We start from the raw sequence: 14,645 nt of genomic DNA, 5'->3' as shown, positions 1-14,645 counted from the left end.
GTGGCAGTAGAACTGAGTATTTGACACTCAATGTTAGGCAGGTAGATAGTGGAAGTTTAGGCTGAGAGACCAACATGTACTTTCCTTGGGTTCTGCTTCCATTATTATTTACTTAACAACTGAACATCCAAATTCCATTTTGTTCACTGACGGTGGAGAGAGGAATTTGGAAGTAGGGGTTACGGGCTCTCAAAATTAGATTTACAAGTTTTTCAGCACTGCTTTGCTAAGTAGCTGGCTGAGCATCCACACAGATTAGCAGTTACATGTTTCTATAAATCAGTTCAACTGTGATCAGCTTCAGAAAAGGAATTTTCAACATGTGCAACATGTTGTACTAGTGAACTTAGTGATATAATTGACAGTATTATGATAACAATATGTAAGGTATTTAAGGAATTCTCAAATGCCTTATGGACCTCTTTAAAAATGTGATTAGCCATTTGATTTAATTTATATGAGATTATACCCTCTCATAGTAAGTTTTTCTCCTTTGTTGGAAAACCCTTGGAACCTTACATTTTCAGTGGCTCTTCTCTTGTAAAGATCAATAATCAAATTATGACAATTAAAATTCACTCAGCCTTTTCAGTAGTTCAATTATTTGGTAACTCTCTAGTCATCTATAACATTAGCTCAGTACAAAGCTAATTCATAACCTGTCTTAAAAATATTTAAAATAGGGCTTCCCTGGTGGCGCTAGTGGTTTGGAGTCAGCCTGCCGATGCAGGGGATTCGGGTTCAAGCCCCGGATCGGGAAGATCTCACATGCCGCGGAGCGGTTGGGCCCGTGGGCCATGGCCGCTGGGCCTGCGCGTCGGGAACCATGTTTAAAATAGTATCAAAAGCATTATTTATGAATGTTGTGATACTTTTTTTTTTTTTTTTTTTTTGCGGTACGCGGGCCTCTCACTGTTGTGGCCTCTCCCGTTGTGGAGCACAGGTTCCGGACTGAGGAGCTGAATCATATTTAAATCCACTGCAGTTGCTTATGTCTGAACAGGTGTCTCAGAGTCCCACCTTGTTCAGTTTTGTTTCCTGACAGCAGCCAGTGTTTTTTCCTCTCTTCTCTTCTTCCTGAAGACTGAAGATGCTGACCCTTCTGGAATCTTGTGAAATAGAACTCCCTCAGGAATGCTTCACAATAGTGAAGTTTCCATAGTTCTTATATGACTTGTTACAATAAAACTTTACTCTCCAAACTGTTCAAAAACCCCTTGTTTTTTACTCATTGCAAAAATCTAGTCTTCCTATGTATGAAGAGAGCTTTTCTCCCTCTCATTGGTTCACACATCCCTATGGTTCTAAACCATAGGGACACCTAAACCCTTGTCAAATGATAGATGTTTAGTCAGATGTATGGGCAACTTTGACATTACACGTGACTTCTGCCACTGGGACCTGTTAACTCGCTAATTTCTTTTCTTCACTGACTGTGTCCTACTAGTCTCAACATTGTAGTGACCTGTTCTAACCAGAACTCAAAATTCTCCTTTCCAATTCCTGGTCCTTCCCAGGAACACCTCTGGTCTTTTAATAAGCAGCAGCCTATACCAGAGGCTCCAATGCTTACACAATAGTAATCTCACAAGAGGGGCCAGGTCTCTACGAGATCTGCCTTGGTGAGCAGACAGAGCTTTGCATCTGTCTAGAAGGCAGACTTTGAACCTCTCTGCCCCTTCCAGTACAATTTTTTGAAAAAGCTGTAGATGCAAACTAGTATATATAGAATGGATAAACAGCAAGGTCCTACTTCATAGCACAGGGAACTATATTCAATATCCTGTTGTTAGACCCAAACGGTCTACGAGGGATTCCAACTCGCCCAAGAACCGCCAAGAGTCGAGAGCCGCTGCAACACGCAAGAGGTTTATTAGGAGCCGATGCACCGGGGTTCCCTGAACCTCACGCAGGAGGCCGATGGGGAACCCCTAAAAGCGGAATCACATACTTTTTATAGGTTTATTTACTCATAGGGCGGGTATATTCTCACAATGATTGGGTAAATGTGGTGACTTTTGAATTCATTGGCTTAGGAACTTTTGTCCCACCTTCTGGCCGTTATAGTTGTCTGTTCATTGTGGCGGTTAGGGCGTATACCTGTTACGGGCAACTGGAAAATTACCCGCTGTCTGGCAAGTCCCCGTCAACTGAAAAACTCCAAGAATTGGTTTCGATAGGGAGAAGGAGTGGCGCACGATAGGGAGAAGACTTGGTTTCGATAGGGAGAAGGAGTGGCGCATGATAGGGAGAAGAATTGGTTTACGGGAACAAGTGAGGGGGTGGAAAGTCCCTAAAGGCCCCACATTCCCCCCCTTTTTTTTTTTTGTAACTAATTTCAATCATGGAATTTCAGTTTCTTTTTGCGAGTTTTGGTATTGTTGCCTTAGCATTAAAACTTGTACCGTACTAATGCGTTCTCTAATAAAGGCTATCAGGCGATTCAGAATGCATGGTCCAAAAGTTAAGAGCAACAATAAAATAATGAGGGGCCCTAACAAGGTGGAAACTAAAGTAGTAAGCCAGGGAGATTTATCAAACCACGATTGAAACCATCCTTTTTGATTTTTCCTTTCCTGTTGTCTTTTGTCCAGGCGCTCCCTAAGTTTGTCCATAGTTTTGGTAATAGCCCCAGAATGATCAATATAAAAACAGCATTCTTCTTTTAGTGCAGCACATAGTTCGCCCTCCTTAAGGAACAGCAGATCTAATCCCCTCCTGTTTTGCATTACCACCTCTGAAAGCGAGGTGAGGGATTCTTTTAACTGAGTTATGGAACTTTCTAACGCCCGGAGGTCAACATCTACAGCTTGTCTTAAGGCATCATAATAGTGGGGTTGTTGAATGAGGGCTGTTGCACCTGTTCTTACCCCGGCTGCCATTCCTAGTCCTAGGAGTACAGCCAGGGTGAGTGTTATGGGTTTCCTCTTAAACCTTCTTCTGCCCTCATATTCATCTAGAAAGGATGAATCTGAATGATAAATGAGTCTGGGGACTAGCTGAACTAACACACAAAAATCGGTTGAAGCTTTAAGGACCTCTAAAGAAATGCAGGGGGTCAATCCTGTGTTACATGCCCACCATCCATCCGGAGGAGGGAGGAGATACCCTGAGCCCTGTGGGAGGCTTAAATTGGCACAAAGATGTCGGTGGGACGAGGGGGGCGTTCCTACACATGTACCGTTTCCTAATACTGAGGCCAGGGTCAATTTACTATTTTCTTCTTGTTTCCATCGACATTGATCTGGAGTGTTAACATTATTATAATTAGAATTATATCCTATAGCATCATAATAAGGGGGAGGAGCAGCATAGCAAAGCCAACATGATTTGGTAGCCTCCGGGTTTGTGGCATTTAAAACCTCAAAAGCCGCCTGGACCAATGAGAGCATTCGGTCCCGGGGGGTCTTGGGCTTGATTGTTATTCCTTTTGGCTCAAAAGTTTGGTTTCTTATCTCTGGTAACGCTGTGGGAGGGGCCAAAGGTAGCAAAGAGTGCCCTATCTCAGGGTTGGGGCTTATAGGAACTGGAGTAGGGGTTTCAATTTTTAGTTTGATGGTCATTAGTAATCCATCATTATATCCTTCTTTATAAAACCTGATTCCCCATGAATGGCCATTTATCCAGTTTTTATCCTTTTTTCCTGGTTCACTAAAAGAGATCTTAAGGGGATGGCACCATTTAGTACATTCAGGCCTATAAGTTAAGGGGTTGGTTGGGTGTGTATAATTGGCTGTCACCTTAATAAAGTCCCAGCCAGAGGTGGGCTTCCAATAGGTGTCTCCTGTGGTTTCACACCCCCAGCTTTTACAATAAAAATGTTCCTTTCCCCCACATTGATAATTTAGGGACCTATGGCGATGAAATCCCGGGCATACATAAAAGGTAGGGTTGCTAAGTTTCTGTCGCGTACCCGAGTTTTGGCAGCCGTATTGGCCGGCCCGACCGGGTATGGATGGGGCATTTTGACGATCATGGGAGTGTGCTGTGTCCCAATTGGGAGCTCCTATGGCTAATTTACAAACATCGGGGAAAAGGTCTGGCCACCAGGTCCAAGGAGCAGCAGTATGGCTAACAGACCATATTACATCTCCAGTTTGGGAAATTACCTGCCAGGTTAAATGCTGGGGCAGGTGAGGACTAAAATTACTCACAGTCAGTAGGGGTAACAAAGTTAAAGTTATAAATCTGATGATCGCAGAAGCTTGAGCTTGAGCGGGTTGCTGGTCTTTTGGGCTCGCCATTCCGATGTTGCAGATGCTGGTGCGGCCTTCACGTGTGAAGCGTGGATCCACGCAGCGATGCCGTCTACCTTTATAGCCGTGGGGGTGGTGAGCAGGACGATGTATGGTCCTTTCCACCGAGGCTCTAGAGTCTGGGTTCGGTGCCGACGGACGTACACGGAATCTCCGACTTGGAAGGGATGAGCCTCTGCTGGTGTTCCTGGTCGGTAAGCCTCTGCCAGCTGGGACCACACCTCCTTTTGGACCAACTGGAGTCCCAACAGCCTAGCATATAAGTCAGTGTTATTCTGGCAGTCAGGACTTAATTTCTCCCTTAGCGTAAAAAGAGGAGGTGGGGCCCCGTATAGTATTTCAAATGGAGTAAGATAATAGCGGGAGGGGGTATTTCTAGCCCGGAACAGGGCTAAGGGAAGGAACACCGTCCAATCTGTACCGCCAGTCTCTATGGACAATTTAGTTAGGGTCTCTTTTAGAGTTCTATTCATTCTCTCTACCTATCCTGAACTCTGGGGTCTATAGGCACAATGTAATTTCCAATCAGTCCCCAGGTATTTGGCCACACCCTGACTTACCTGGGCGACGAAGGCGGGACCATTATCTGATCCTATTACCTTTGGTGCCCCGAACCGGGGGAAAATTTCTTCTAAGATCTTTTTGGCCACCACAGTAGCTGTCTCCTTCTTCGTCGGGAAAGCTTCTACCCATCCTGAGAAGGTATCTATAAAAACTAGAAGATACCTGTTACCGTACCTTCCAGGGCGTATTTCAGTGAAGTCGACCTCCCAATAGGCTCCTGGGCGGTCTCCTCTGAGCCTTTTTCCGACCTCAAGTTTTCCTTTATGGGAGTTTACCTGTTGGCATGGAATGCACTCTCGTGCAATCTGCTCAGCTAATTTAGTTAGTCCAGGGGTATCATAACCTGTCTTGTGTAGTAGGGACACCATCTTTTTGGTTCCCAAGTGTGTCCATCTGTGAATCTGTTGTAGCATGGATTTTGCTTGTTGAGGAGATAATGTTCCTTTAGTTATGGCTGGGGTAATTGTTCCCCTATCATTTGGTTTCCCAGGACTCTCATCTGATAGTTCTAGTATGATTTCCTGTAGAGCCACTTCTCGTGCCACCCTATCTGCCAATTTGTTGCCTCTTGTCACCGGGGTATTGTCCTTCTGGTGTCCGGGGCAATGAATGATGCTGACTTTAGTGGGGAGCATGAGGGCAGCTAGCAGTGCCACTATTTCTTCTTTGTTTTTAATTTCTTTGCCCGCCGAGGTGAGCAACCCTCTTTGTTGGTAAATGGCCCCAGGGACATGGGCGGTAGCAAATGCGTACCTACTGTCCGTATAGATGTTTACTTTTTTGTTTTCTGCTAGTTCCAATGCTCTAGTCATGGCGATTAGTTCAGCCCGTTGGGCCGATGTCCCTTGCGGTAATGCGGCTGCCCAGATGACCTCTTTCCCGTCTACCACGGCAGCTCCCGCCCGACGCTTACCTTCCTCTAGGAAACTGCTTCCGTCAGTAAACCAGGTAACGTCGGCGTTGGGGAGGGGCTGATCCATCAAGTCTGGTCTGCTACCGTGTGCTGCAGCCAGTACTTCCTGACAATCATGGATGACGGTAGTGCTTTCCAGGTCAGGGTCGGGTAGCAAGGTGGCCGGGTTGAGTCCTGTGGCTGAGGTAAACTTAATACGATCTGAGTTTAACAGCAGGGCTTGGTAATGAGTCATCCTGGCATTTGTTAGCCATCTGTCGGGTGGCTGGCGAATTACACTTTCTAATGCATGGGGGGCTGTTATCGTTAGGTTCTGCCCCAAAGTCAGTTTGTCAGCATCTTTGACCAAAGCGGCCACCGCGACGATTATTTTTAAACAGGCGGGCCATCCTGCTGCCACAGGATCCAATTTCTTTGATAGGTACGCAACCGGGCGATTCCAGGGGCCCAGTTTCTGAGTTAGTACTCCCTTTGCAATACCTTTATTCTCGGCCACGTACAGATGAAAAGGCTTAGTGATCCTTCCCCCGTTCCTTTTTTTAGGGCATTCTCTTGCCCAATGACCTTTTTCTTTACAGTAGGCACATTGGTCCTTGTCTAATGGCCGCCTTCTATCCGTTGTTCGCCCTTCCTGTCTATTTCTGTCTCTACTGTTTCCTCCTCTGACTACAGTGGCCAGTATCTTACTCAAATGTCTTTCTTGCCTCTTATCTCATCTTACCTCACGAGCCTCTTGTTCCTTCTGCTTTCTTTCTTCTCTTTCTTCTTCTTCTGTCTCCCTCTTATTATATACCTTATCTGCCTCTTTTACTAAGTCCTGAAGGGAGAAACCTTGTAGGCCATCCAGCCTTTGTAACTTCTTTCTAATATCAGGGGCCGCCTGGTCAATAAAGGCCATTGCTATGGTGGCCTTATGTTCCTCAGAGGTTGGATCATAAGGAGTGAATCGTCTAAAAGCCTCCATTAAGCGTTCTAGGAACACGGTTGGCGATTCCTGGGGCCCCTGAGTTACCTCTCTTACCTTAGCCAAATTCGTGGGGCGCCTGGCCGCTCCATGGAGACCCGCCACCAGAGCCTGGCGATACATTTTCAGGTGCTCCTTACCTTCCGGGGTATTAAAGTCCCAATTCGGCCTGACGAGTGGAAACCCGGCATCAATCTCGTTAGGCAACTGGGTAGGTTGTCCATTGGCGGCTAACACATTCTTTTTAGCCTCCAGGAGAACCCGTTGCCTCTCCTCAGTTGTGAGGAGAGTCTGGAGGAGCTGTTGACAATCATCCCAGGTGGGTTGGTGGGAGAAGACAAGAGACTCTATTAGAGCAGTAAGAGCCTGTGGGTTTTCAGAGAAAGTAGGGTTATGCATCTTCCAATTATAAAGATCTGCAGAGGAAAAGGGCCAGTATTGAAGGGGCCTATTCCCGTGGTTATCGGGGGGGCCATATTCTCTAAGGGGTAAAGCAGTAGAATCCGGGGAAACAGCCCTCCGGCTTCTGGTGACCGCCGAGGGACCCCCCCTTTCCGCCATAACAGGTGGCCCTACTGGTGCGGAGGGTTGTGAAGCTGGGGGTCCTAGGGGCGACATGGGATTTAGGGCCGGAGGATAAGGAGGTGGGGAATCTAGAAGAAGCAAATCAGACTGCAGGTCAGGATATATCGCCTTTGGCGGGTCCGGGGCAGCAGATGACTTTTCCGTGTCTGGGGTTTTCTTCAGGGCCAATATCTCCGATTGTGCTGGAGCGCATGCAGACGTGCCTGTTGAGGAAACAAAGGGCCGAACCCACGGAGGCGGGGAGAGAACTAGATCTTCCCAGACCAAGATATATGGTATCTGGTCTGGGTGTCCGTGGGGTCCTGTGTTAAAGACCCTAGACTTGACTAGCCCAACCTTATATAACAAAAAAGATCCTTCGGGTGGCCACGCTGTCTGAAATGTAGGCCACTCAGAGGTACACAGCGTTTGCCATTTTCCTTTCCTTACTTCTACCGAAAGGTTGTGGGCCCTAGCCCTAACTTCGGTCCAGTGGCTTAGGGTAAGAGAAAGAGGAGTCGTCATAGTTTGTCCCATTGTCGTCCGTCAAAAGAAAGATAATAGTACAGAAAAACAATAAAATTTCAAAAGACACACATTGATATTGCCGCCGCGAACTTAAACCCGAAACCAACTCAAATTCAGATGGCAGCTTATATAACCTGCCAGAACCAGCCGCCGCGAACTTAAACCCGAAACCAACTCAAATTCAGATGGCAGCTTATATAACCTGCCAGAACCAGATGAAGGGGAGACAAAATTTGTTTCTCCTTCCAGATGGACCACCAGGGCGTCCCCCGGGGCCCGTGGACACCAGCTTTCGGCACGTCTGCCTAGCCAGGAGTCCAATACAGATTCCACAGCAAGCCGGTTCGCACGGCTTTTTCCTAATGGCGGCTAGCAACAAACAAACGACAAACAAACAGACAATTGGGCTCGAGCCTACCTGATACCTCCGACTCCCGATGTTCTTGTGACCCGGGGGCGAGAGGGGATCCCGGACGAGCCCCCAAATGTTAGACCCAAACGGTCTACGAGGGATTCCAACTCGCCCAAGAACCGCCAAGAGTCGAGAGCCGCTGCAACACGCAAGAGGTTTATTAGGAGCCGATGCACCGGGGTTCCCTGAACCTCACGCAGGAGGCCGATGGGGAACCCCTAAAAGCGGAATCACATACTTTTTATAGGTTTATTTACTCATAGGGCGGGTATATTCTCACAATGATTGGGTAAATGTGGTGACTTTTGAATTCATTGGCTTAGGAACTTTTGTCCCACCTTCTGGCCGTTATAGTTGTCTGTTCATTGTGGCGGTTAGGGCGTATACCTGTTACGGGCAACTGGAAAATTACCCGCTGTCTGGCAAGTCCCCGTCAACTGAAAAACTCCAAGAATTGGTTTCGATAGGGAGAAGGAGTGGCGCACGATAGGGAGAAGACTTGGTTTCGATAGGGAGAAGGAGTGGCGCATGATAGGGAGAAGAATTGGTTTACGGGAACAAGTGAGGGGGTGGAAAGTCCCTAAAGGCCCCACACTGTAATAAACCATAATGGAAAAGAATATGAAAATGAATATATATGTGTATAACTGAATCACTTTGCTGTACATCAGAAACTAACACAACACTGTAAATCAACTATACTTCAATAAGTATAGCTAAGTCCAGCTAAGTCAGTCCCCAAAGCCTGGAGTGGTTAGAGAAGTCTGCAGGGAAAAGACAGAAATTTTAGTTCAGTTTCGAAGACCTGGAATTTGAAGAGTTGTAGGGGAAGTTAAAAGTACATTCCAGGTGGAGGATCATTGGGAACTACACAGTCTCATCGCAACCTGCTCTTGAACACAACACATCTCACACCAGCTCCTGGTACACCGGGACCTCAAACAGAACGCACCCGGCAGCAGAAGAAACCTCTCCTGGAACTGCGGTGCTCAAATCCCGCAAGCCGGGAACCTCCGGAGAGAACCGACTCTCCCCACTTCCGCTTCTGGCTCCTCAGGCTCTGCCTTAGCGGAAGCGGTCTGTAGGGGAAGAAAAGAGTGAGACACCCTCGGTGGCGCAGGCGCGCCGCGGGCTGATGCGATGGCGCTGCCGGGACCCGTGAACAGGTATCTTCTGCTAATGGCACAGGAACACCTGGAGTTCCGCCTGCCGGTAAGCGCCGCAGTGACCTCCACCTCTTTCTTCTGGAGAGGACGGCGGGGTGGAGAGTGGTGTGCGAGCGGAGGCGACCCACGCAGTCCGAGCCCGCGGGCAGTGGGGGGTCTGTGCTTGTCGGGGAGATCACGCGTCCCCCCAGTCCCTCGGCCCCTGGGATTGGTCTGAGCTCTGCGGAGGGTGTGAGAGAGAAGTCCGAGACAGCCTTTCAGCCTTGCTAAGCATTTTCATTCATTCTTCAGCCTATGTGCCAGGTACCGGAGTCAGGCAGGTGAATATGACCGGTCCTCTCCCTCCTGGAGCTCTTCGTCTAGAGAATAGAGACAGCAGACAGAAGTACTCAGGGTAGCGTTTTAAGTGTCGAATATGCGGGTCAGGTTTCGTGGGGGTTGGCGTAGTGGTGGTGATGGCGGGTGGTAGGGTTAGATGATGGAGAAGTTGGGGAAATTGTTTTATTTATTCATTCAAGAAACATTTTCAGAGTACCTGTAATCGAATATTCTGGACGCTGGGGATATAATGATGACAAAGTTTCTGTCTTCAAGGAGTTTACTGTTTAGGCTAAGGGGTGAGCAGATGCATAAACGTAGCACTATGAAATAATGTTGGTAAGTGCAGTGATAGGTAGGGAAATAGCATATAGAAGGGAAATATGATCCACCTGAGGGGTGGGTGATGTTGGCCATTAAGATGGCTTCCAGGATGGCATGACACTTGAACTGTAACATAAAAGAAGAGTAGGAGTTAGCCAGGCCAAGGAGAGACATAAGCAGATTAGAATTACAAGCTATTCATTATTACCTGATTACCAAATATGTAGCGAAGAATGACAAGAAGAGAGCAGGAGAGGAGGGCAGGGTTCAGAAAATGCAAAGCGTTAAATACTCTGGATCTTAGAAGGGGACTTTATTGAAGAATTTTAAGGAAGTGACAGAATCAGATTTTTTTTTAAGGAAATCACTTTGGCTGCAGTACGGAGGATGGAGTTGAGAGGAATAAGGAGTTAGGAGTTGAGTCTGTTGGAATAGTCTTGTTAATAAATTAAGAAGGCCTGAACTAGGGCAGGGGGTAAGAGGATGGAATAGACTGGGGATATATTTAGGTGATAAAATCATCAGGGCTTGATGATTGATTGAAGGTGGGGGCAAGAGGGACCAATCAAGGATGATTTCTGGGATGGATATAAGGGTGTTTCCACTTAAAATAGAGCGCACAGGCAGCTGTATGATTTAAATTTTGGTTATGCTGCATTGGTTATGCTTGTGTAACATCCAATGGAGATGACCAGGAGGCAGTGAATATGAGTATGCACAGATGTTGATAGAGCTGCATGTACTGGTAATTAATATTTGGGAGTCTTCTGCATATGAACTCTAGGAGAGAAAATGAAATTATTCAGAGAAAGCATAGCTTCGAAAGAGTGGTGGGCCAAATGCAGGTACTTGGAAGCATTGATATTAAGGGGAATTGGGAAAAGGAGGTCATGAAGAAGATAGGCAAGTGTCAGAATAGGAAGTATGTGAGACCATAAAAATCAAGAGGGTAAAGTTTTAGGATTTTGCTAGAGTGGTTGTGTAGTTTTAGGCAAAGAAGCCAGATTGCTTGGTTTAGTGGTCACTGGAAAATGAGGAAGGGGAGATAGACTGCTCTTAACATAAGAAGGGAAAGTAAGGGATTGGTTAACAGTTTGAGGGGGCCCTAGAGTCAAGGGAGGATCCCTATCCCTCTTGGAGAAATTTGCGTGTTTGTAGGCTGAAGGGAAGGGGAAAATGGATGTAAGGACACAGTGGGAGGTGTTGGCCTTTCAGTAGAAGGGGAGTGTGGGCGGAGGGGACTTAAGATGGGTGCGGGTAGTTGCCTGAGGGCCTGTTTTCTGGGTAATGAATGAGTCAAGGTTTTTTCTTGAAAGATGGGGGACCAAGCGATTGAATGGAGAAACTGAGAAAAATAGTAAAATCTGAAATAATCATTGAGAGCAAAGAGGGAGCTGATGAGCTACAACAGTTGAGTAGAGAAGAACTCAGGTGTTAGAGCGAGGCTGAAAACGCAGCTGAGGGTGAAGAGCATGCATTTGTAATTGTGCCAAGATTCTGTGATTTTCTTCAGTTGTGTTCAACTCACTGGCCTTGGGAGTTTTGAAGGAAGATTGTGGCATTGATTTGGGACTAATGTGTTGCTGGGCAGGTGCGTTGAGAAATGAAAGCAAGTGTAGAGGCACAGAGGGATGGTTGATTATGGTGGTTTGTGTGGGGGATGTGAGGGGAAGGAGGATGAAGTAATGGGCACTGAGGCTAGAGAGGTGGGTAGGATCCAGATTTTGGAGTGTTGTGAAACCATTGGAAGGAATTTGGATTTTGTTTTAGATTTAATGGAGAGCCATTGACTCTTTTTTCTTTTTTTTCCTTTTTAAGCCAGAAAGCGACAAACATTTTTTCATTTTAAATCACTAAGTGACTAGCAATCATTTGTGTTTTAAAAAGATAGTTCTGGAGTACCAGAGAAAGGATACCACTTAGAGGATACTGGGGTGGAACTAGAGAGAAGCCAAGGACGGTGAGTGCCTATAGTCAGATAATGCAGGGAGAATGGAGTGGTTAAACTGCAGTCTTAAAAATAGCATCCCTAGTATTTGCTGGTTTTACCTGTTTTTTCTTTCTTAAATTCTTCTTAGTATCTTTCCCTTGTGCCAGTTTAATCTTCCAAAAGCTCAGCCATCTTTTCTGTCTCCATTGTCCCAAGGCTGAAACTCTAGTCTGGCATTCAAGGCCTGCAGTTGCATGGTTTTCTCCTCTGTATCCTCCCACCCGCTCCTCCCACAAACAGTGCAGCCAAAATAGACTTCCCCATTATTCCCTGAATGATGCCCTCTTGTTTGGGTCTTTCCTATTCCACTCTTCGTTTTACTGATTTTATATTGTCAATATTCATTTAGATTTGCCCACATATTTGTTTTTTTTAGGTTTATATTTTTCACTTGATTCTTTTTCAGATGTGCAATTTCCTTTTTTTTTAATCCTCCACCAAAATTCTTAATTTTGTCTTTTATCCCTTTCAATATAGAAAGCACAGTTATGTTAAAGTACGTAATTGAAAAAAGGGGTCCTATGGGTCTGTTTCTTTTATGTATTGTTTCTCTTGGTTCTTTTTCATGTGTGTGCTGGGTGTTTATTAAATATATACCAGATATATTTGAAAATTTATTTGAAAAAATAAGTGAGGGCTAGGATGATGTAAATCCTCTTGAAGAATATAGGAACATTAACACACTAGGATCACTTGAACTCGTTTTCAGCCATTAAGTTGTTTCTGTTCTGATTTGCACATACTGCTAGTGTGTGTAGCTTTTGGGGATGCCAGTCTAAACTGGGTGGGTTATCAAACTTCCTTTCCTTCTCATTGTTGGCCCTATATTCTTTTTGTTCCGCTAGCTCCATTAAGCTGTCCAAAGGGCTGTCCGCCCTCACAGCTGCTTTTGGAATTGGTAAATGTCCCAGGGAGAGAGTGGCTGCACCTTGAGATTTCTGTCCTCTCCTGGATCTTGGTTTGGTAATTTTTGTAATCTCTTGATGCCTTCAAGCAGAAGTCAGGTTTTTTTTAAAATTCTTTTCAGCAGGAGGCTTAATCTGAATCACCTAGTTTGCCATCATTGGAAGTGAAAGTCCTCTCTCTGTACAGATTCTCCCTGTGTTTCAGGGCTTAAGTGAGTTTTTTTTTTTTTTTTTTTGTGGTACGCGGGCCTCTCACTGTTGTGGCCTCTCCCATTGCGGAGCACAGGCTCTGCAGGCGCAGGCTCAGCGGCCATGGCTCACGGGCCTAGCCGCTCCATGGCATGTGGGATCTTCCCAGACCGGGGCACGAACCCGTGTCCCCTGCATCGGCAGGCGGACTCTCAACCACTGTGCCACCAGGGAAGCCCCTTAAATGAGTTTCCATTGAAACTTTTCTTCTAAAACTGAAGTAATCTTTTCTTCCTTTGTACTCTGGTACAATACTTCTTTGCGTCTTTAAGGGCACTCACTGTTGTACACCTCACTTTTCAGTTACTGGATTAAATGTTAGTTCTAGTAGAGCTTAAGCTCCCTCAGGATAAATATATATTTATCTTTACATAGCTCAGTGCCTTGCACATATTAGTTGTTTAATAAATATTGAATTGAGTGAAATAGGATCTCTTCAGGGAAGGCAATCAAAAGGACAGTCTACACTTATGGACCCATCTACTGTAGGAGAACTGCTAGGCAGGAAAACTATAATGAGTAGCTGCCTTTATGATTTAAAATGAAAGATTGAGTGCAAGTGTGGTCTGGTTTTACCTCTGTGCAGTTAATCAGGGCCAGTTTTAGTTGGCAACTGCCTTATTGTACTAAAAGTAAAGTTCAGACCCCTGGGTTTCATTTCTGGTTCTGAAGCAAACTAAATGGATGAAAGAGTGGCTAAAAGAACTGAAAAGCTCGTGAATTAATGTATCAGGTATGCATCAGATCATGCCATATTTTTATATCCAATGTCTAATATAAATTCTTCTATTCCTGATGTAAAAAGATTCTCAACTGGAAAGTGAGTTTGCCATATGATGAATAAAAACCTTGTGTTTTGATTTTTCCAAGTAGGTTGATATTGTAGTTTAATATGTGTTTTGCTTTTAAATTTGAAACTTGGATTATCACATTTACTCTCACTTTAAATCATTGCTTAGATTTTAGGTAATGGTGCTAATCTTATGTTGTAAAATTTCCAATAATCCTCACTTTTTAAAAAAATCTCTTAGAACATTTGTGCTTTAACCTGTTGCTAATTTCTAACAATGTATTCCAAGAGCAGCACACTTCCTTGTTTTAAATGTAAAGCTGATTTCATAATATGGTTTAGTACAGAATGAACAATAGTCATTCTAGGTCAAGAGACAATCTATAACTTCATTTTTTTCTTTTAAGTACTATAACTTTGTCAGTCTCACTTGATTTCTTGACTCACTGGACTTCAAGGATAGTGTTGGTCATCATCAGCTTGATTCCTTAATAACAGCCTAGGTTCTTTGCTCCATTCTTTACAGACCTTACCTCATGAGGTAGCTGATTCCTGTTTTATAGGTGGGGGAACTGAGGGTCAAAGGAGTTAAGCTTCTTGTAAAAAAAAAAAAATCACACAGCTGCTATTTGGAAGAACTGAAGAACAAATTGTGGTCTGACTCTGAGGTCCAGTGATGCCTCCTATTCAAATTTGTGTCAC

The 14,645-nt window shown here is 45.2% G+C and overlaps 1 protein-coding gene across 1 annotated transcript in view; it reads left to right on the top strand.

Moving 5' to 3' along the window:
- The first annotated feature begins 9,292 nt into the window (after positions 1-9,292).
- Positions 9,293-14,645, top strand: part of TRMT11 (tRNA methyltransferase 11 homolog) — a 63,869-nt gene continuing 58,516 nt past the window's right edge. The window contains exon 1 of the mRNA XM_032651675.1: positions 9,293-9,413. Within this exon, the coding sequence (XP_032507566.1) occupies positions 9,342-9,413 (72 nt within the window). The 5' untranslated portion in view covers positions 9,293-9,341. The remainder of the gene's footprint in view (positions 9,414-14,645) is intronic.

Source organism: Phocoena sinus, chromosome 12, assembly GCF_008692025.1.
Source record: "Phocoena sinus isolate mPhoSin1 chromosome 12, mPhoSin1.pri, whole genome shotgun sequence".
Taxonomy (NCBI): Eukaryota; Metazoa; Chordata; class Mammalia; order Artiodactyla; family Phocoenidae; genus Phocoena; species Phocoena sinus.
This window is presented reverse-complemented; position numbering and strand designations above follow the sequence as displayed.